The sequence below is a fragment of the Schistocerca cancellata genome, chromosome 5 (genome assembly GCF_023864275.1).
Source record: "Schistocerca cancellata isolate TAMUIC-IGC-003103 chromosome 5, iqSchCanc2.1, whole genome shotgun sequence".
Lineage (NCBI taxonomy): Eukaryota > Metazoa > Arthropoda > Insecta > Orthoptera > Acrididae > Schistocerca > Schistocerca cancellata.
Window position 1 is genome coordinate 213,156,383 of NC_064630.1, and position 24,490 is coordinate 213,180,872.

At 40.6% G+C, this 24,490-nt stretch overlaps 1 protein-coding gene across 5 annotated transcripts in view; it reads right to left on the minus strand.

Annotated features, from left to right (window-relative positions):
* Positions 1–24,490, minus strand: part of LOC126188977 (signal transducer and activator of transcription 5B) — a 135,015-nt gene that overhangs the window by 55,081 nt on the left and 55,444 nt on the right. For all 5 annotated transcript variants that reach the window (XM_049930764.1, XM_049930762.1, XM_049930761.1 and 2 more), the window contains 2 exons: positions 21,159–21,311; positions 1,718–1,842 (listed from right to left, as the gene is read on the minus strand). In XM_049930764.1, coding sequence (XP_049786721.1) covers positions 1,718–1,842; positions 21,159–21,311 — 278 coding nt within the window. The remainder of the gene's footprint in view (positions 1–1,717; positions 1,843–21,158; positions 21,312–24,490) is intronic.

Below are 24,490 nucleotides of genomic sequence, written 5' to 3' on the forward strand. Positions count from 1 at the left end.
TCCCACCAACACCAGCTTTTCAGAACCATGCAGGTAGGAACTCTCCATGCAACATATCCTTATTGGACAGTAGGAGATGAGGTACTGGTGAAAGTAAGACTGTGAGGATGGGTTGTGAGTTGTGGTTGGGTAGCTCAGTTGGTACAGCACTTTCACACTAAAGGCACAGGTCCCCAGTCCAATTCTCAGTCCATCACACATTTTTAATCTGAAAGGAATGTTTTATATCAACACACACCCTCTTATGAAGAGTGAAAAATTCATTCTGGAAATATATTTTGTGTTCCCTTTAACCTCCCCTAACCTCATGATGTTAGCTGATCCCTGTCGTTCACCAACCTATCCCCTTCCCCTCTTCCCAATTTGTAAGGGGGGCAGGGGGGAGGATGGGGGTATGGAGTATTTTTAATATTTTGGAAGATGAATGTTAAAACTTGCTCAATGCCGACTTCTAAATAATTTTCTTGAAAGAAAAACACCTGCCTACATATATATTTTCCTATCCTTGAGAGCTGGTGGGATGGCAGGTGGGATGTGTTTCGCCCTTCCCCCTCCCCCCTTGCCTCCTCCCACGCAACTCTATACTTGCCTTCTATCCCACCAATGCACCTGCGTAGTCCTTTCCCCTTATCTACTTCTCTCCCCTAGCAGCATGCATCTGTTCTCCATAATGCCTCTGCATGTTCCCACAGGCAAAACTAGCATCTTCCCCCACCACGACACTGCATTCCCTTCTCTTCCCCATTCCACATCTCTTCTGCACCTCCACTACCCACTCAAGCAAAGACAACTGTTCTTCTCAGACGCAGTCAAGCCTCAGTGTCTGGCAACGATAGTGGCCATGTCCCTGGGGCCTCTTTTTGTGTGTGTGTGTTTTTTTTTACATCTGATGAAGGACTTAGTCCAATATCTAGCAGTCTTTTTTCATTGTACCTGTGTGTACCTGACTGCCACTTTATGTCTCCCATATGTGGCGAGTGGCAATCTAGCCTTTTCATATTATTGTTACTCCAGCCTGGATTAGATAGATAGATAGATAAAGAGAGAGAACACAAAGGTGGTTTTCTTTGTGGTGAGATCCATTTACAAAATTTCAATCACCAATTTTCCCTTCCGAATGCGAAAATATTTTGTTGACACCCATCTACGTAGGGAGAAATGATCATCATAATAAAATAAGAGAAATCAGAGCTTGAACGGAAAGATTTAGGTGTTCCTTTTTCCCACACTCCATTCGAGAGTGGAATAGTAGAGAAGTGGTATGAAAATGGTTCTATGAATCCTCTGCCAGGCAATTAAGTTGAATTGCAAAATAACTATGTAAATGGAGAGAGAGAGAGAGAGAGAGAGAGAGAGAGAGACTAACATTTTTCAAGATTTAACAAGATATTACTAAAACTTACATCAGCAACAATTCCCTCCTAGATAACTGCACCATCTGAAAAAAAGTCTTAAGACTGCAACTAACATTATCTACTATGTCATTACATATAGCCAAGTTATTTCCGAAATCACTTTGCAAATAATACATACAATGAAATCAAAATAACTGTCACAATAAAGAAATGAGAACAAACATTAACTAAAAATAAACAAAAGCCATTATCTCAGCTTTCAGGTTTCTCGTGAATTTCTTTTTTAATCTGACTTTGTACACATGTTTTTAACCTTTGAGTTAATGCCAAAATGGAAACTGTTTATGAAAATAGATTATTACCTGCAACCCAAGCAATTGTTACACCCCCAAGTTCCGAGTCTGAGAAGCGTAAAAGGAAGGTGCCACTGGGACGTCCAGCAAGCATTTCTTCTGCTTGTCTTTTCCGAATAAAACCTAATATAGTTCTACAATAAAAAAGAAACAAAACCACATCAAGTAACACATAGCACACATGTTCTGAGAACGTAAGTAAATGTTAAATGCCACCATAATTGTAGCAACAATGAAAACACATTTTTACATTTTAGCACTATGGTCAATGTTCAACTGACTTTATGTGTAAAACTGGAAAATCCGTTAAATATATCAATATAATCTAATACATAGCAGACACAATTAAAATACTGAGAAGGGGTGCAAAGAATCAGTCAAATAGGTCCATAACATATACGATGGAAGTGTAATTATCCATGTCTCATCAAAGATTAGATGTTGACTGTATTATATGTCTAGCAAAGAAAAAAGGAGAGAAAGGATGGTTAGTGTTTATTGTCCTTTTGACACCAAGACTGTCAAACACACAGAAATCGGTAATGACAAATTCAAGGGAGACATTTAGAGAACTTAAATTTGTATAGTCAGATAGGGATTTGAACAATGCTTGCTCCATTCACAAGACTTCAGCTTGTCTGTTAAGAGAGTGAAAAAAGTAAGAACTTGAAGTGAAGTGTTCTATTTCATCAAAAAATCTTAATAGTTCACACATTCTGTGATTAAACTGAACCAGTGATAAAGGAGAATGTCCAAATCAAATCAACATGATTTACTCATTCACAGCCCACTTCATAACAGAAGGTAAAACGTTAACCCGCCATATGTTGAGACGTTGAATGGTAGACAGGCACATAAACAATATAGTTCAGCCTCACTCAAATGCTCTCTCTCCCCTCCTGCAAACGCCCCCCCCCCCCCCTCTCTCTCTCTCTCTCTCTCTCTCACTCTCTCTCTCTCTCTCACACACACACACACACACACACACACACACACACACACAAAAGGAGAGAGAGAGAGAGAGAGAGAGAGAGAGAGAGAGAGAGAGTTAGTTTTATGCACTCAGTCTGTCTTTTTGCTAGAGCCTTTTTTAATGGAATCATCAACCAACTCCTACCTATGTCTACCCCTGCAATTCGTTCCTTTCAAGATCCTATCAACTACAGTTTTCAGCCAAGACTTTGTCATAATGTGTGCCCAACCATTCTGTCTCTCTCATGGTCCCTATTCGGCATTTTTTTCTCTGCTTTTCTCTTTACAGAACTTATTAATTCATTATTCAATCAACTCATACAATCTTCCACACATTTCAAAGGCTCCTAATTGTTTTATTTCTACCTTCCCCACGGTCCACATTTCGCACAACCACACAGAGCTGTGCTTCAAATTTAACTTTCCAGAATCTTTTCCTGTTCTCAATATTTACTTATTTTTTAGACATTATGAGCTTTTTTTTGAAGTTCTTTTGTGTTGTGTAGTACCAGCTACTTCTCATTGTATCTTCCACCTTCTGTATTTGACTTCCAAGGTAGCAAAATTCATCATCTCTTCAAGAGACTCTTGGCCAAATATAACATTTGGGCAACTAGCATACTGTTCTGCCTTATATTTCTGTTCAATTTCTGCAATCACTACTGCTGTGTCATCAATGAATCACATAATACCGATTTCTCTCGATGACAGAATGACAGTCCTTCACTTATTTGTTTATTATTTATTTATTTACACGTCAAGTTCCATAGCGTCAAACTGACGAGCAAATCTCCAAGATCATGGAACATGGCAGTACATGAAATTACAATGTAAAAGTAATAACAGATAAAAATAAAATGTTTATGAACCCGAAAAAAGTCAAGCCACAAGTGCAATCAACAATACAATTGGAATCAGCTTAATTTTTCAAGGAAATCCTCGACAGAATAGAAGGAGTGACCCATGAGGAAACTCTTCAGTTTCAATTTGAAAGAGCATGGGTTACTGCTACGATTTTTTGAATTCTTGTGGTAGCTAACTGAAAATGGATGCAGTAGTATACTGCACACCTTTCTGCACAAGACTTAAGGAAGTCCAATCCAAATGCAGGTTGGATTTCTGCTGAGTATTAACTGAGTGCAAGCTGCATATTCTCTGGAATAAGCTGATATTGTTAACAAGAAATAATAGTAAGGAATATATATATACATTGAGAGGCCAATGTCAAAATACCCAGACTTGTGAACAGGGGTCAACAAGAGGTTCACGAAATCACACCATTTATTGCTCGAACTGCCCGTTTCTGAGCCAAAAATATCCTTTTAGAATGGGAAGAGTTACCCCAAAATATAATACCATACGACATATACGAATGAAAATAAGCGAAGTAGAACTTTTGGTGTCAAACTATAACTTACTTCAGATACCGTTCAAATAGTAAAAATGGCAGCATTAAGTCTGAACAAGATCCTGAATGTGGGCTTTCCACGACAGCTTACTATCTATGTGAACACCTAGAAATTCAAACTGCTCAGTTTCACTAATGATATGCCCATTTCGTAAAATTAAAGTGTCAGGTTTTTTCACACAACTTCCTTTACTACCAAGCTAGTGTTATCAGCAAACAGAAATATTTTAGAGTTACCCATAATACTAGAGGGTGTATCATTTATCCAAATAAGGAACAGGAGTGGCTCCAACACTGATCCCTGGGGGACCCCCCCCCCCCCCCCCATTTGACTGTACCCCATACCCCACTCAGACCCCAGATCACAGCCAATCTCAACACTGTGAATAATGACCTTTTGCTGTCTGATGCTAAAGTAAGACGTGAACCAATTGTGAGCTAATCCTCGTATTCTGTAATGGTCCAACTTCTTGAGCAATATTTTGTTAACAACACACTGAAACAGCTTAGTTAAATCAAAAAATATTCCCAGCATTCGATTTTTTTTTTTTTAACCCATCCAGTACATCACAGAGAAAAGAGAATATAGCATTTTCAGATGTTAAACAACTTCTAAAGGCGAACTGTACATTTGATAGCAAATCGGGTGATATAAAATGATCACTTATCCTTACATACACAGCCTCTTCAATAACTTTAGCAAACACTGATGGTATAGAAGTAGATCTAAAATTGTCTAGGTTATCCCTTTCTCCCTTTTTATAAAGCGGCTTTTCTACTGAGTACTTTGATCGTTCAGGAAACTGACCATTCCTAAAGGAAAAATTACAAATATGGCTAAATACAGTGCTAACATGTGTAGCACAGTACTTCAATATTCTGCTAGGAACCCCATCATATCCATGAGAGCCTTCAATGATTTAATTGTTGATTCAATCTCCCCCTTGTCTGTATCACAGAGGAGCATTTCAGACAATCTCAAAAGTCATTTGCCAAGAGAGATACACGATTCCCTGGAGAAACTTAATTTTTATTTAATTCACCAACAATGTTCAGAAAATATTGTTAAGTATTGTACATATAACTAACTGATCAGTAACAGAAATGTTTTTACTACGAACTGACTTTATATTGTCACCCTTGTGCTCACTTCACAACTGACCATATGGGTTTAATTTCATCCTATGAATTAGCTATTTTATTTGTGTAACACATACTCTTTGCCTTCCTAATAACATTTTTAAGCACCTTACAGTACTGTTTGTAACGGGCTACTGTAGCTTGATTGTGACTACTTCTAACAGTTTGATATAATTCCCCTTTTCTTCCACATATCATCCTTATCCCACTAGTCAGCCACCCAGGCTGCCTTTTACTTCCAGTACCCCATTTAGAATGTTCTAATGGAAAGAAATACTCAAAGAGCATGAGAAATGCGTTAAGAAAAGCATTATACTTGTCATCTATGTTATCGGCACTATAAAAATCCTGCCACTCTTGTTCCTTGATAAGGTTTGAAAAACTCTCTATTGCTGCTGGATTAACTTTCCTAATAGTTTGTAATTATATGTGACATTTGTTTGAGTACAAAAGCCTTTTTGCGTTAAAATTTGTACATCGTGGTCTGAAAAGCCATTCACCTTTTTACTAACCCCAACTTACACTCATAATGTTAATGGTATCAATTAGTTCATAATAGTTGTTGCAACATAGTGTATCAGTTAGTTTGTTTATAATTTTTTGAGAGCCAAGGTATCACGTATTTACATTTCAATATCATTTTAATTTGACCATATTTTTATTCAAAAACTCAAAGTGAATGAAATAATATGTTTTGCAACATCAAATTTAAGGTATATAAAAACAATGGGAGTTGTTAAGAATGTATTTAAATTGTTAAGAATGTATTTAAATCTTAATTAATACAGAAGCTCACCAGAACATACTTTTATAGGACCTTCACAAGACCTGTGCTGAGCGAAGGTAGTGAACCCTGGACAATACAGGTGAAAGATGCAAAAAGACTAACAGTATGTGAAATGAAATTATGGAGATGAACAGCTGGTTACACCAAATAGGATCACAAGAGGAGTGAAAATGTGTTTAAGAAACTTAAAGTGGAACCCTTGGTATGTTATATTCAGAAGTACCAAAACAACTGGATGGAACACTACAACTAATAAGCCCAAAGAGGATTCCAAAATTCATGCTTCGCTACCACCCCAATGGTGTAAGATCACAGGGTAGGCCAATGAGAAAATGGCAAGAGAACTTCTCGACAAGATTGTAAAAGGTCAAGAGGCATTGATGCTGATGCAATTACTAACTGAAACAGGCTATTTTCCTATGTTAAAAATATGGGCCAGATTGTTGTTATTCTGATTGGTTACAACATTTAAATAATATTTACAGTCAATATTCTTGCAAAATGTGTTATTTTTATGTAACTGAAGCTTAAAAATCATTTTGGTCATATGATAGGAAATGTTCTGTTATTTTCTGATTCTCTGGTGACATCACAGACTAGAAGTAAAGACGTAGCTATACATGTTTTATAGGAGTGTAAGCCGAAGTTACAGGGTTTTTACGCACTTTTTCTGCAGTTATCTATTTAGTGATGGAAAATGCAAGTGCAACTTTTAAGTAGCAACAGAAAGGTATTTTGTGACTGCTGATAGTGGAAACCTAACGGAATTTGATGCAATTGGCTCCATCCATTTAGAGTACTGATACGTGCAATGACAAGACATTCTTTGGCCTGCTCCCTGTAACATCATTAAATTCACTCAAAACTAAGGAATTGTATAACATTTGTAAATGGGACCATATATTGTAACTAGATTGTTAACTATCACTACCCATCACACTGCCACCTATAAGTTTTGCCAGCCTCCCCCTCCCATACTTATTGAGGTGTAGGCCATGCCTAGTCAAACCCGATCTACTGATAGGCTCTACTGGCACCACTTGCATTACCTACACTGTTTCTTGCTATGACCAAAAGCACAATAAAATTATTCTTGGCAAACCTCAGTGCTGATTTCCTCTATAGAAGACACTTAGCAGAGACAATGTGCCGAACATGCACTTGATGGCGTAATGAATAGAAACTAAAGAGGTTGTGTGTTCGATTCCTGGAAGGGTCATATATTTTTAAAAATTTTACACAAAACACGAGAATAGCGTTTGCAAGAACTGATTGTAATAGTTGTTTTGATGGTGATATATTTTATATATAGCTTCACATTAATCTTAGTCTGAGAAATGGACAACAGAGGAAAAATTAATTTACTTTGCAAACAAACAATTCACTTCTTTGGAAAGAATGCTAATAGTGAAGATATAACCGTACTCCCACAGAAAAATGAAGTGTCTGACGCTTAGATTCCCATACAGAGATATATAAAGCATTTACAACATGCATTACCATAAACATGAAAGCTGTGATGTTTGTGGGCGCAAACTAACATCAGTGTCCGAGGCAGATTTACTTCATCTTTAAGCAAGACGGTGAAACTTCAAAAGTTTATACAATAACGATCCTAGTTGGATAGTATGAAGATGAAAAGGACATTGTTTCTAATAAAGTAAAAAGTGTTTGTTCACATTAACTATAAAATATCTCTTTGAACACGAAATGTGCGAACAACGTTTGCCATTGTAAGCGCATGTAAACAGCAAGGAAAACACAATAATATTATGTTTCTGATCGGTGTGGTGAAGTTTTATAATTGGGATTTGGTTTTCACATGACAGGACTGTTGAGTCGTTTTACAAATAAGTTAAAATATTCTTTTGGATTGGATTCAAACCAGGGATCTCTGAACACCATTCAACGGTCTACTGCTATAAAAACTAAGCTACAAAATAATGTAGGTAGATTTGACAATTTTCACTAAGAGTTTAGTTTGACTGAATGAAGATATGCTTCCTTGGAAATTGGGAAAACATACCGTATTTACTCGAATCTAAGCCGCACTTTTTTTCCTGTTTTTGTAATCCAATAAACCGCCTGCGGCTTAGAATCGAGTGCAAAGCAAGCAGAAGTTCTGAAAAATGTTAGTAGGTGCCGCCACAACTAACTTCTGCCATCGAATATATGTAGCGCTACACAGGCTTTGTAGACACAAAGATAAATACTGGCGCCAAAACCTCTGCGTCAATAAATAAATTTTAAAAAAAGGTGGAAGACGAGCTTTTTTTCTCCGTCCCGAGCTTCGACCATTTTCATACATTATCCAACGAAGTAAATACAAATTCCGTATTGTTCATCTTCGAATGTAGCAGAATTTCAATGAACTACGAAAATACGAATGGCAAGACTGTTTGGGATGTTTGTCAATATGGCCAACTCTACGTTCTGAATTTTTTCCTACCTGTGAGAAGAGGTGGTTGCTAATAGGAACCTGATGAAATGTGAATCACATGCACTATTCTCTTCACCATAAGAATAATACGAATATAAACATTTTGCCATGTATTCTTTCGTGTTTGCTGCTATCTCATTTAAATCCTGTCTGCCTAATAAACTACGAAACTAGAGTGAGACAACAGCAAACGCAGAAGAATATACGTATCGTGTCATGTTTATATTCGTATTATTTTTATGCCTAATAGTGATACAGTCAGAACTGAAGCTCGGAAACTGACTAGATTTTTAAATCTAAGATGACTAATTTCTGTGCAGAATTTGATGTACTAAAGAAGCGGCCGCAAATATTTTCAAACGGAGAAACATTTTCGCCTAACTCTCGTTCAGAAGATGTTCTATCATACGCAGTCTATTATTTGGTTCTTGTTGATCATTATCAAAGAAAGCAGCAGTGTCAGTAACAACAAATAGCAGTCTCTTGCCACTGTTTCGCTAATGAGACGATTGCTCTCTCTCTCTCTCTCTCTCTCTCTCTCTCTCTCTCTCTCTCTCTCTCTCTTTTTTTTTTTTTTTTTTTAAGCGGCGGTAGCACGCACACAAGCAAGCCATGCCGCGAGCGGCGACAGGCCGTAAACACGCACTATCAGAATGCGACAAACAGTGCATGACACAGTACAGTAATGCATTTTCAGCTTAGAGTGGTGTAAACACCTATAACAAAGAAAACGGCACTTATCAGATCAAAGCAAAATAAGCAATCGATTCAAACCAGACGAAGCACGTGAAAAAGGAAGGGTACCCGTATAAATACCGACGGAGCGTCTGACGCATAGCAATGGCTACCTGGTAAAGCTTAACTGCTAAGCTTACGACTCGAACCAAACTACTGTAGCTGTATCGTCATTCATTCGACCTAAATTGTGTCTCATATTACAATGGACCAACTTTGTTTCGATTTGGAGGTGCGGCCTAAAACTTTTCTCTCCCCTTGAATTTCGAGTCTCAAATTTCAGGTGCGGCTTAGATTCGGGAAATTTTTTTTTCCTTTATTTCGAGTCTCATTTTTCAGGTGCGGCTTAGATTTGAGCGCGGCTTAGATTCGAGTAAATACGGTATCTCAGAGGAAAATTAAGGTCAACTTCACAGTGCAACACATTTTTAATTAAATTTGTGAGCTTGTGCGGTGATGTGGTGGCAATCTGCTGGCACTGTGCAACTACATTTTATGCACTTTCTCATTCTCTGGAACACTCAAAACAACTTTTCAGGAGTTTTTATAGATGTGTTTGTACGTTATGATACTATACACCATTTGTAACCCTTTTCCGAAAGTAAATTAAAAAGAAAAAAGAAAGCCATCACTGTGAATGAGCTCTATGACAGCAAGAGCAGTGAATTAGCCAGTGACATCACAGGACTTGAATGGAGCATTTTAGTGGGCTTCCAAATATTTGAATTTGATTTTCCATTTTTATAGAAGCATACTGAAATTCACGAGGGAAAAAAGCATGTTAGGAGTGTAAACTGGCATAATTAATCATTCAAGACAATTTCCAGAAAACATTCAAACACCCTATTCAAAATACATTTATAACTATAAAACTCATCAATTCGAAGTCTATAAACACACAAACAAAAATATCCATGGCCAAAGGAAAGGCAATGATTTACTGAAAACTACTCTGGAAAAAAAAGAAAAAACTTAGTTGTAATAAAAATCAGCGTATTTTACAGATCAATTTTTAAGTTTAATATCTATGTTCATCTGGTGTTTAATATCTATGAACTTTATTTTCATGGCGACTTCAACTGACGTGTTTTGTTTTTTAGCTCTTGGAGGGTTGGTTGGTTTGGGACCAAACTACAGGGCCATCAGTCCCTTTTTCCCGGTGCAAGCAAGGCTCAAGGTATAAAAACACCCAACACCACACCTAAAAAGAAAACGAATGGAACGAACAAAAAACAGGGAAAACATACTCCACAAGGAAAAGTAGAAGAAGGTATTAAAACCATAGAGCAGATCATCTGGGCTGGCTGATCACAATAATAAAAGAGGATGAGCCAACTACTCAGTTACTCGGCAACACATTAAAATGTCCACCACAAAAATACAAGGCAAGGTGAACATGCGTAGGGAAGAAGACGACCACCAAGACAAACAAATGCAAAGAAAATGCGACAGAGTTCAAATGGAGGAGGTTGGCGACCTCAGAGAGAAGGCTAAATTCCCACCCTCAGGTGGTATGATAAAAAACCCTCTCACAAAAAACGTAAAATTAAATCTGCTGTTGAGGCATTGTCACCCAATACTGAAGGTGAGGTGGTGGGAAGGTTAAAAGTCTGCCGCAGAGTGGCTAACAGTGGGCAGTCCAGCACGATGTGGACGACAGTCATATGTGAGCCACAGAGACACCGAAGTGCATCCTTGCGACGGAGGAGGTAGCCATGTGTTAGCCACATATGGCCAATGCGGAGCAAGCAGAAAACAACAGAGTCACTGCAAGAGGCCCGCATGGAGGTCTTCCACACATTCATAGTCTTCTTAAGGGCACGCAGTTTGTTGTGCATACTGAGATTATGCCATTCCATCTCCCAAAGCTGAAAGACCTAGTGGAGTAATAATGACTGCAGGTCAGTTACAGGGATGCCAATCTCCAGAAGCGGTTTCCATGTCGCCTGTTTGGCCAGCCTGTCTGCAAGTTCATTTCCTGGGATTCCGACGTGGCCTGGGGTCCACACAAATGCTACGGAATGACTGGACCATTCCAGGGCATAGATGGACTCCTGGATGATCGTTACCAAAGGATGGTGGGGGTAGCACTGATCGATAGCTTGTAAGCTGTTCAACGAGTCAGCACAGAGAAGAAATGACTCACCACGGCATGAGCGGATGTGCTCAAGAGCACAAAAAAAGGCCACTAGCTCTGCAGTGAAAACACTGCAACCATATGACAAGGGATGCTATTCCATATGTCATCCATGAACATACGCGAAGCTAACGTGACCATCACCCATAGAGCCGTCAGCGTAAACCACTTCATGGTCCCTACATGTCAAGAATCAATAGGAAGTGACAGTGGAGAGCAACGGGGGTTAACTAGAGTCCTTAGTGCCAGGTGAAGCTTCGGCCTCAGTGTACACCATGGTGGTGTACATGAATGGACATCGAGTATAGGTGGTAAAAGCAAGGATACCACTTCAAACAGAAGAGATCGGACGCGAACCGGAATCGTAAGCCCTGACCTGGGCCTCCAATGTGCGAGATGAACTGCTGTGGACGGGAAAAGGAGACAGTAATTCAGATGCTCAGGAGAACTACGAATGTGTGCAACGTAACTGGCAAGCAGTTGTGCGCGCCTAACCTTCAATGGAGGGACTCCGGCCTCCACCAGGACGCTGGTCACTGGACTCGTCCTAAAAGCTCCTGTTGCCACTAGAATGCCACAGAGGTGCACTGGATTGAGTAAATGCAATGCTGAGGGCGCCACCAAACAATTAATCACACTCCCATAGTCAAGACGAGATTGAACAAGGGCTCTGTAAAGATGCAGCAGCGTAGAGCATCTGCACCCCAGTTGGTGTTGCTCAGGCAGCGGAGGGCATTAAGATACTGCTAGCACTTCGGCTTAAGGTGACGAAGATGAGGAAGCCATGTCAATCGGGTGTCGAAAACCAGTCCTAAGAATCTATATGTCTCCACTACAGTTAGTGGAATGCCATTAAGATAAAATTTTGGTTCCGGATGAATGGTATGACACCAACAGAAGTGCACGACACACGACATCATGGCTGAAAACTGGAAGCCATGGGCTAGTGCCCAAGACTGCGTCTTGTGGATGGCTCCCTGTAGGCGCTGCTCAGCAACACCAGTACTGGTGGAGCAGTACAAAATACAGAAGTCGTCTGCATACAAAGAAGGTGAGACCGACGGCCTGACAGCTGCTGCTAGACCATTAATGGCCACTAAAAATAGAGATACACTGAATACAAAGCCCTGCAGGACCTCATTCTCCTGGATATGGGGGGGAACTATGGGAGACACCAACTTGGACACGGAAAGTATGGAGCGATATGAAATTTTGGATAAAAATCAGGAGCGGGCCCCAGAGACCCCATTCATATAATGTGGCAAAGATATGACGTCGCCAGGTCGTGTTTTAAGCTTTTCGTAAATCAAAAAAGACAGCAACCAGGTGTTGGCATCTGGAAAAGGCTGTTCGGATGGCAGGCTTGAGGGAAACTAGATTATCAATGGTAGAGCGACCCTGGCGGAAACCGCCCTGGCCTGGAGCCAGTAGGCCATGTGACTCGAGGACCAAACACAATCGCCGACTTACCATACATTCTAACAGCTTACAAATAACATTGGTGAGGCTGATAGGCCGATAGCTATCCACATCAAGCGGGTTTTTACCAGGTTTGAGCACTGGAATGATGGTGCTCTCCTGCCATTGGAATGGAAAGAAGCCATCGCACAAGATCCGGTTGAAGATGAGGAGATGTCACTTGTAGTCGGACGAGAGATGTTTGACCATCTGACTGTGGATTCAATCTGGCCCGCGAGCTGCGTTGGGGCAATGTGCAAGGACGCTGAGGAGCTCCCACTCTGTAAATGGAGCACTGTGACGTTCAGTGAACGAGAGGGCTTTCCTTTCCATCCATCATTTGAGGATGCGAAATGCTGGGTGATAATTCTCGGACGCGGAGGCTCGACACAGTGCTCAGCAAAGTGCTTGGCAATTGCGTTTGCATCGGTAGATAAAACGCCATTGATGTTAATGCCAGTAACACCTGTCGTGGTCTGGTACCCACAAACACATCTGATCTTCATCAGACTTGGGAAGGTGACGTATGGCACCCAATGGTCGAGACGTACCTCTCCCAACACTCCTGTCTCCACCTTTCTATTAGCTGCCGAATGCGGGCACGGAGCCATTTAAAAGCTAAGGTGCTCTCTAGGGAAGGGTGATGCTTGTATCGCTGCAGAGCTCGCCGATAGTCTTTAATGGCCTCAGTGATTTCTGGCGACCACCAAGGTACTGACTTTCATCGGGTGCACCCTAAAGAACAAGGGATCGTGTTTTCTGCCACAGAAATGACCATTCTAGTGACCTGCTCAACTACCACATCAATAGTACCATGTGGGGGAGATTCAACGGTGACAACAGAGGTGAAAGCTTCCCAGTCTGCCTTGGTTAAAGCCCATCTCGGTAGACGTCCGGGGGAATGGCACTGGGGAAGTGACAGGAAGATGGGAAAGTGGTCACTACCACACAAGTCATCGTGGGCTCTCCAGTGGACAGATGGGAGAAGTCCTGGGCTGCAGAGGGATAAATCAATGGCCAAATACACGCCATGAGCCAGACTGAAATGTGTGGGGACCCCAGTATTTAAGAGGCAGAAGTTGAACACAGTACCACCCCAAAAAGGGTTACGAGTGTTAAAATCTCCTGAAAGTAGGAAAGGTTTAGGGAGTTGATGAATCAGAGCAGCCAATACGTTCAGGGATATGCACCATCTGGAGGAAGATATACATTGCAGACAGTTATTTCCTGTGCCGTCCTTATTCTGACAGCCACAGCTTCAAGAGGGGTTTGAAGGGGCACAGGTTCAATGCATACTGAGTTCAGGACATAGACACAAACTCCCTCTGACACTCTATTATAGTCGCTATAGTTCTTGTAATATCCTCTACAGAAGCGAAGGGCAGGGGTCTGCATTGCCGGGAACCAGGTTTCCTGGTGGGCAATGCAAAGCAGGTGCAAAGCTAAACAGCTGCGTAGCTTAGCCAGGTGGTGGAAAAAACCACAGCAATTCCACTGGAGGATGACGTTATCATGAGTATGGGAAGGCACGAAGCATGGCAAGGAGGCAGGTTACACCTCAGGATCACCTGCCACCACCAATTGAGTATTTGTATCCATTCCTAATGTTGATGAGGCATCAGTGAGATCCAGGTCCTCAGGGGACACTGAGATCTCCACCTCATCCGCAGGTGTAGAACTGATGGGGAGTGGTGGTGTTGGGGCCACCAGAGGGTCCTTTTTCTTAGCAGACTTCTTTGTTTGCTTGCCCTCTCACTTCTCTTTACAGACTTGCTGGGAGGACTTCTCCTAAGTAGCTTCAGGCACGAAGGAAGACCGTGAAGCTCTTTGTCCAGCGGTTTTTGGCTCCTTTAGCCACTGGTGAGTGTCTGCTATGACATTAGTGGAGACCTCGGGAGAGAGGGTCCCAAGGGACGCTTTCCACATGAGAGGAGCCGGAGGAGGCTGTTGCTTCTCCAGATGGGTGGAGGGGAGGACCAATGTCCCCTGCATTTGTGGGGGCGTAGCTCTCGAAGTAGGTACTTTGGGAGCAACACAAGATTTTCCCCCTACCACCATGGAGGTGGATGTATTCTGGAGGCACAGAGGGCCCACTGTTCGTGGCATAGAATGTGGTACGACTGGTATTTTTGATGGCGATGGTAATATAGCTGCAGCGTATGTGGACGTCAACCGAACGTGGTGTAAATGTTCAAATTTATGTTTAGCCTCTTGGTAAGTCAACTGGTCCAGGGTCTAGTACTCCATGATTTTTCGCTCCTTTTGGAGTACTGTGCAGTCTGGCGAGCAGGAGGAGTGCTGCTCTCTGCAGTCGATACAAGTGGGAGGAGGCGCACAGGGAGTATCTGGATGCAGTGGACATCCGCAGTCTTGACATGTGGCATTGGGAGTGCAGCAGAAAGACATGTTTCCAAATTTCCAGCACTTAAAGCATCACATAGGGGGAGGGATGTATGGTTTAACATCACAGCAGTAAACCATCAACTTGACCTTTTCAGGCAATGAATCACCCTCAAGGGTCAAGATGAAAGCACTGGTAGCAACCGACCGTGGTGTAAATGTTCAAATTTATGTTTAGCCTCTTGGTAAGTCAACTGGTCCAGGGTCTAGTACTCCATGATTTTTCGCTCCTTTTGGAGTACTGTGCAACACCCCACCATTCTATATTGGTGTGGAGCTCGTCGTCAGACTCCAAGAGGAGGTTGCGATGGAAAATAATCCCCTGGACCATGTTGAGGCTTTTACAGGGAGTGACAGATACAGGAATATCAGCCGGTCACAAGCGAGTAACACCCAGGATTGGGCTGGGGATGCTCTCTGAATCAAAACTGCACTGCTTTCACTTCCCCAATACTTACCCTCACGATGTTCAACAAAAAATTGAGTCTTCATAGGTAGAAACGAGTCCCCATCTCTTCTGCTACAGACTAAATACCGAGGTGAATATGGCTCTCTTCTTCCTGTAACCCTATGTTCCTGCCACGATGTAGCAAGGGAGGGAAATGATTTAAGGTCATATCTGTCAGCATTGTACTCAATCTTGCCCTTCTTAGAGACTGCTGGCACCGTATGGTCACCAGAAAGAGATGACTTAGTCCACTTCATTGCAGGTCATCCACTCTGATGCCACCCACTCCAATCAGGTGCTCTCCCCACGGGCACCACCCAGCCACAGCAAAGGTCATCTGGAATGATGGGAATTGCCGGGAGTCCTGATGCCCCAGGGAAGCAGGCATCTACTCCTTGCCATACGTGGGGAGTTTACAACTCAGGCGTCAGCAGTGCGATCCCTGTGTTGTCAGGGGGCTACCGCCAAATGGGTACATGATGGCCCCACCACAATGGACTGGCTACCATGCTGGATACTGCGCGCAGAGAAATCCAAGACTGTCATGGGGGCAAAAGAGCACAGGAGACAGCAGAAGAATACGACATACCCCGGAAAGTGCCTTCATCCAAATAATTGAATTGCAGGTGGAGATGCAAAGCCATGGCAAAAGGTTCAGGAGATTGTATAAGGGCACTATGGATAACTCATGCACCACATAAGGCTTCCTTCCCCATAAGGCCCGCACTTCTGTAGAATTTGGAAACTAGCAGGTCAAACCATAATATGGGACCTGAATTTATAAGGCCGAAAATAGTCGCCTCTTAAAACAGGCATGGATACCTTGGGCCTATTCTAACCCCCAGACCAGCAGGGTGGGTCTTGGAGGGGGGACAGGATGAGAGGAGGTTGTGTGTGACAGCTCACAGACTGGATGTAATGTGAAAAATAGTTACTGTATTGTACTGACAGTGTTTAATTTTCACACACAATGGATTGAAAAATGTGTTAGAAGAAAGTTGTTTTTGAAAGACCAATCAAAAGTTAAACATATTTAACAATTTTTGACAATGATCTGGAAGAGAATTATATTGAAATTTAAATAATGGAGATAATTCTGGGTGATTACAAAGGATAATTAATTTTTCTATTGGACTCCAATTTTGCTCAATTAATTACTTTTATGTAACACACTACATACCCTTCATAGCTGGATTACACACCAATTTTGATTGTTGCCTCACTGACTGAAAAATTGTTAAGTTTCACTCCTTTCCTGATTTTAGTTACACAATTTCATCAGTGCTGACTATGCCTATCTACATTGCATACACGAAATTGTTTACACTTATATTCCTACAGCTGATACTGCATTGTCTAAGAAAAACATTTTATTCCATTCCATAGCCTTCACCAGCACTGCATGGTTGTGAAACATGGACAACAGGCAAAAATGAAATGTAACCTCTCTAAGCATTTGGGGTGTGATGCCAGAGGTGTCTGTTACACATAAAGTGGACAGATAAAACCACCAACCAGGGAGTCCTGCAAAAAAGTGGGAAGAAAAGTCATTTAGGAGAACAACAGAGCAAGGGAGACACAAATGAATTGGTCACATACTACGACACACCCTGTTCCTTGTGAATGTCTTAGAGGGAACATTACAAGAGAAGATAGTTTGACCAAGAGTGGCACTTTTAGATCACGCTGCACATGGTGCAAGGGTATCTAATTATGCATAAATTAATAGATCTAGGTGGATAGCTGCAAACCATTTGTGAGACTGATGATGGAGATGTGATGCGTCTCGTAGTTTTAGTATTAATTTTACTTATTTTTTGGATTCCTCCAAATAGTAAACTCTTTCCCAACTATCAAATTGCAACTGATTTCTAACTCCACTTCATACATTTAATCCAGTTCTGATGAACTAAACCTAATGGGTAAATATGATTTGCAGAAATTCTCACATTTAACTAAGAGATAAATTGCAGTGATGAGTCCCACAAATGAGAATTTTTATTTACAATGCACTGCCTGTTTAATATAACTCATTATAACATTGTCAACAGCCATGCTGCAATGGTAATACCAATACCCATCAGGTCAGCAAATTTAAGTGCTGCTGGGCTTGGCTAGAACTTAGACAGATCACTGTCTGGATCTGTCAAGCACTGTTGGCAAATGGGGTGCACTCAGCTCTTGTGATGCCAACTGAGGAGTTACCTGACTGAGAAGTAAATTGACAATGGCCGTGAGATAGGTTTGCCGACCAAATGCCACTCCATATCTGCATCCAGTTGTGCCTATCGGTAGAGGATGACACGACAGTAGGTGATACCTACTGCCTGTTCGGGCAGAGTTATAACATGAATCTTTTCAAACAAATTTAATGGAAGCAAAGAATTCCACACAGTACTATGTTCAAATTTTTTTCTGAGTGTACACACATTTTATTGCTTTCAGCAGAGAATCTACAAAATGTATATACTGTAACACAACAAACACAAAACATTGAACATTAAAATCTCATGCACACACTTTACATATAACCTATAAGCAGTTCTAAGGAAATCAAACGGAACTGGAAAATGGTATGTTAAATTTGTCTGAGGATCTATCCTCATCCTTCCATATTAAATTTACAGTATACTTGTAAATGTTATATTTAATTAGCACCATGCTACCATCGTGCCACGAAAAATTAACCATCCTGCCTGTTCTTACAACTAACTACATCTTTTCTTCTCATATTGAAAGTCATTCTTTCCATTCTCTGCATACATTCTTCCTCACCTCCAAAAATAAAAGTTGAAACAGATTTTAATACATTTTTTCTGACTCTCTCTCACTACCCCTCCCGTCTTTTTCCCAGCATAATACTGCTACACAAAAATAATATGCAAACACTTAGGCTCGTTTCACACTGGGACACTTGTGACGGTCACCGGTGACTGTGGCGAACACTCCTGGGCCACTGGTGTCCCACACTGCAGCTGTTGCCAACTGATTAGTTGGTGAAATGGACTCGAGCGAGGAGGAACTGTTGTTAGTACTTGTAATGAGGAGGAGGAGGAGAATGAAGACAAAACGTTCATTACACATACATCCACTGCTATGTGATCGGCTGGAGAAAGGATTGTATTACACCCTTTATGACGATCTGAGACAATCTGAGAAGAAGTTTTTTCAGTATTTTCGAATGTCAAAAACTTCATTTGATGAACTACTAGTATTCTCCTTGTAGGTTATTAACCTCCTAGCCTCGTAAAGGGATAGAAAATATATTTCGCTATTCTTGTGGTCCAAAAAATACGGTATTAAAGTGAAAAAAAGAATATAGAACTTACCAATTTTGTTTCTTTCATCTATGCTCTTTTCATCGAAATCAGGCACAAACTTCGTAATAATTTCTTCCCGCGCTTTTATTTTCATGACTTTGTTACTGTAGTCATCGCTATTCATATCCCAAATAACGGGACGACTTTCCACTTCACTTATAAAATCTTCTGTGTTGATGAACTCTAAACTCATGGCTGCACTATGTGGAGAACCACTGGGCTCAGCAACGGCTGCCTGCCTGTTGGCAACTCTGCAATGCCGTGTCTGTGATCGGTGTCCCAGTGTGAACACTCCAATACAAGCTAATGCATGTCCGACGGTGACCGCAGCGAACACAGTGTCGGTGTCCGTCACATGTGGCGAGGGTGAGTCACTACTGGGTCACCGTGACTCGGTGACTCAGTGCAGTGTCCCGGTGTGAATGCTCCAATTCAAACGAAGGTACCTCTATCAGTGACCGTCACCGGTGACCGTCACAAGTGTCCCAGTGTGAAACGAGCCTTATAGTACGAAGAAATTTGTTTAATGTCGTGTGGCATTACCGCCATTGGTAGAGAAGATAGTTTGTCTTCACCTTGGTATCAATGAATGCAGTACTTGGCATACTGTCTTACTTGCACATAACAATTTATTTACATCCAGTTACGGACAGCAAACATACACTATTAACTTTCAAACTTGATAAAGGATAACTGTCATCCAAACTTGGTCTTCAATAAATTATAATATGCAAGTGAGACTGTGTATTATGTATCATATACCGTGTTAACCTGCTGTTGTTCCATGGCACCACGGCAAATATTATCAACAAATGCAATCATGTATAGCAGATGGTAGTATTTTATACAATTTTGCACAGAAAAGGGATGTGTAGGCTAACAATCTTTTAACAATGAATGCTTCCCCCATTAATTTTCTCAGCTTATACTTCAGTTGTCACAAGGTAGAAGATTTGCACAGAAAGCCAAACCAGGAAACTATTGCTGAGCTGTGCTAAGGGTAATATGAATTAAGAGCAATGTTGCCATATCAACCCCTTAAATAAACCCCTTTTATGACAGATGTTCTTTTAGGTGTCGTTCCTTCTTATGATGCTACCTGGACAGCACTTGTGGCAGAAATGAAACTGTGGCAACAATGTATGCTTAGATACACTGGCCAAGCTGGACTGGGCCAAAAGGTTTCTCACTGGCACCAGAAACATAGGGAAGACAATGGGCTGGTTAGCTGTCCCCCCCCCCCCCCCCCCAATCAGCCATCACTTTCATTGCTCCCTAATAGAGTGCATACTCCATATGAAAACATTTAAAAGTTTAAATTATACTGCCTATTTTGCTTAAAGAAGTGAAGTTTATGAGTTTCTGTTCAATTATTCCAATCTGGAAGCCCAGTCACATATTTTTACATTAGTGAACAGTGTTTAACACTTTGAAGACCAGCCACTTAAGAAGAATACCACGCCTAGGAGACCGGCCGTTTATGCTGTTGTTTAAAGCATTACTGGCACATATTCAATTGACGTAGCGTCAAGAGCAATACGTACTAAAAATGGGCAGGCTTCATGTTTTATTTTTCATATTTACTGTACTTCCTAGACACATTACAAATTTTAAAATAATGAAAACAGAAAGTATTATTATCCTCCCAACAAAAAACTATGACGCGAGTTATTACGCAATTCTTACTCTTGAGCTTCCAAAATTTCTTGCTCACTCAATAAACCTGATGTATTTGCAGCAGAATTACATCAAACTGAAAAATCTAATGAGAAAAAAACTTTGAATTATGTCAATGCAATCATTCTGGCTCAGCCATTCATGACATGACAATGGCTGTTATGCTCGGTAATTTTTTCCCCCCTTAACAACTAGAGAAACTGACAACAGAAGGCAGTATCAGTCAAGGGGCAGGTTGTGTTTTCATATGAATGAGTCCCTTTTTGAATGATAGGTGGCTTGCATGTCGAGAAAACTGCAGCCCAACCTATATTTGGGCATGGTCTTTTTAACACAAAGTTGTGACCTGAGCTATGCTTGGACTTGGTCTCCAAAGAGAGAATATGTTTCTTCTTCCACCACATAGTTTTGAATTGGATAACTCTACACAGTATCTATGCAACATTTCATTCTGAATGATAATGTATCTGTGTAACAGCTCTACCCTATCAAATGAGTTAACGGTGCAGGCAATAAAATGCATCTTACTCATCCATCCATGGGCCTCTTAAATGTTCCTTTGTTAGTTTCATCACAGCGAAGAACCATTCCCAAAAAGTGAAGTTTCTGTCTGGAAGTGGTTCCTTGCAGAACTGTGACCAACTAAGCAGCATACCACTGTAGTCTGCCACTTGGGGATTCCTAGTATGGAAAATAGAAAAGTGAAAGATTAAATCATTTAAAAGTGACATTTTCCAACAAAACACCTCCAAGTAAAGAATGAAAAGAGTATATTTAAATCACAGTTCTGTTGACATAGCAAAACATTACTTATTTTTTAATTTAGCATCTGCACAAATAAGCAAGCTCTAACCATTGAATAATTTTAATTACCAAACAAACATGCAAATGAAGCAATAGGTATGGGTAAGAAATTCAAATATAGAAAACCTTGAAGAATAAATAGTGAAACTGACTCATAAACTTACTTTTCTCCCTATACAATGCAAACCCCTTACTCCAGTAAATGTTGCACCTTACCTTCTCTGGACTTTAATTACCCTCATGCCTGTCTTCTATGGAGAACATTGTCACAGAATTCGTATTTTTATGTATCTCAATGCAATATCACTAACAGCAGAGACAAATTATTGTGCAACTAAACACACCCAGAAATGAAACTTCCCCAAGACACTTTTCCAAGCGGAACTTCTCACAGTACAAACAAAATACAACACTCCAGAATGACACCAATTTTACAATGCAGCAACTTATGCTCAAATGTGACACTGTAATGTAAACTAGTGAACCCAACAATGCTTCACAACTGCTAAATCTACATGGGAATTGGCTATACAATCCTTCCCCTGTCCCCTCTCTCTGTCCATCTTCTCTTCCCACTCCCCTCCCTCCCCCACCTCTCTTCGTCCATCTCTCGTTCTTCCCCATTTCTATGTCCATCACCTCCTATCTCTGCCCTTCTCTCTCCCCCCTCCTTCTCCTCCCCCCTGTCATTCTATTCTTTCATTCCTTCCCCCTCTCCCTAAACCATTTTCTCCCCTCCTCCTGCCCATTTCGTCTTCTCCCCATCCTCTGACCTTGAGCTTCATTTATTGATACTGCCAACAAATCCTTGATTGGAAATTGAAAGGGGTTAACATGAATAGGTAAATGGCACACTAAGTATACCTCTTGCAGTCAGTTTTAACAGAACCTGTACATCGTTGTTTCAAAAAATATATATAGTCTATGTCTGTCCAAATATTAATTAGAGTATCATGCAAAAATTTCAAGTAAATTGGTCAAGAACTTTTCGTGATTTTTGCTAACAATGCTGCCCCTTCATTTACTAGAGTATAATGTTAAAGTTTGAAGTAGGTTGGGGAAGGATTTTGAGATTTTTGCTAACTACTTTTTTAAAGAATAACTTGCCTTTATATAGTAATACATATTGCAAATTATATACTAAAATTGTATGATGGATACTGCAAATCTGCTATGAAATGACAATACAGTACCATGCAGAAAGAATTTAAAGACTTAGCTGACAATGAAAGAGCAAAAAATTACAACAATCTACAGACGGAATTCATTGTTCTGTACATCAAGAAGCACTTTGTGCTAAATTTACAGACATGGACCACATGAAGAAACTGGTGGTACGAATAGTAAAATTTCTGAAGTCACACACATTATTCCTTTGTCAGTTGCAATAGTTTTTGATGGAACTGAAAGAAGAGTATGGAGATTTTATATATTACAGCAAAATACATTGATTAAATCACTGAGCACATTTGTAACAATTTTTCAATTTAAAACCTGCTATTGCTGAATTTATATAGGAAGAAGGATGGCAGGATCATCTGGAATTGGATTGCAAACCAAGCATTTTAAGTAGACTTGACTGCACCATGCCTACCGTACCAAATTTCAAATTAAGAAACAACTTATTTCTCATTTGATGGGAATGCATTTAAAAAGAAAATTGCACTACAGAAGGGACAAATACTGACAAACACAGTCCATTTCCTTAAGTTCACTGGCGTTAAAGAAAATGCTAGGTTTGAAGAATTCATTGTGGCCTTGAAAGAATTACAAGAATAGTTTTCTAAACGTTTTGAAGGCACTGTGCCAATCGAGCTGTCTTCTAGACCATTTGCCGTTTCAGTAGAAAGTGTCCCTGGGCATTTGCAGGTGTAACTGATTGATCTGCAGTGTAATTTCCATTTGAAAGGCAAATCCTTTTACATTAAAAATGTTCGGAATGTCTACATTGTTTTCTTCAGATGTCTACATTGTTTTCTTCAGATGTCTACATTGTTTTCACGTGTCCATAATGAGGTTGTGAAAGTGCCATAATATTTCGAGCAACACGTGTGTGAAAGACCTTTTTTCGATTCTGAAACGCGGTTCAAGCCTGAATTAGTACCATGAATAACCACAGTTTGCATCGTCTCAGAATTTCATTAGTTAAATTAATTCAGATGCAAAATAAATTCTATTTAACATGAAAGTTGCAATGCCTACCTCCAACAGTTACTGGCAAAGAAAAAGAATTTTATGTTTACAGAATGATTGAAGCCAAGAGTGCATTTGTTACACACAATGAGTTTTAATAGAGTTCATCCTGCAATTATATTACAAGAACAACAGGTACAGTACCTGAAGGAAATGATTGAAGTATCTATGTCCAATAGGTAAAAATAATAAAGCAGTCAATTAACAAACATGACGCTTTATTAGGAATGGTCCTGTTGGAAGTGGTATGCCCTTGGCTTGCTCTGACCTTTGGCTGACTTATCTAGCCAGTTATGAGGGGACCTACAGCCAAACGAAGACTCTGAACCACAGCCCAGCTCGGCATTTTAAGCTTTATGAACATTGCCAGAGGTAACAGAAAAGATAAGGGACAAATAAAAATACAAGGACTGACCACAAATCCGACCACAGACCATAGTCTGACACTTAATGACTGCGCCACCGACCCACACTACTGATATTCAAAATTGTAATCAGTGACCAAATGTCACTATACCAACCTGATGTGGAGAATAAGTGGAGGAAGAGGAGATTAGCGTTTAACGTCCCATCAACAATGAAGTCATCAAAGCCAGAGCACAAGATCGGATTGGGGAAGAATGGAGAAGGAAAGCAACCATACTCTAACCAGGAAAACACACCAGTATTAGACTTAAGTACTTTAGAAAAATCACAGAAAATCTAAATCAGGAGGGTCTGACAAAGGTTTGAACTATTGGCCTCCCAAAAGCGAGACCTGTGTGCTAACCATTGTACTATCCCGCTCAGTGTAGAAAATAAGTAGCAGTAGAGACGGTATAGATCACGGTTCAACGGTGTGCCAAACTGCACACACGCATAAT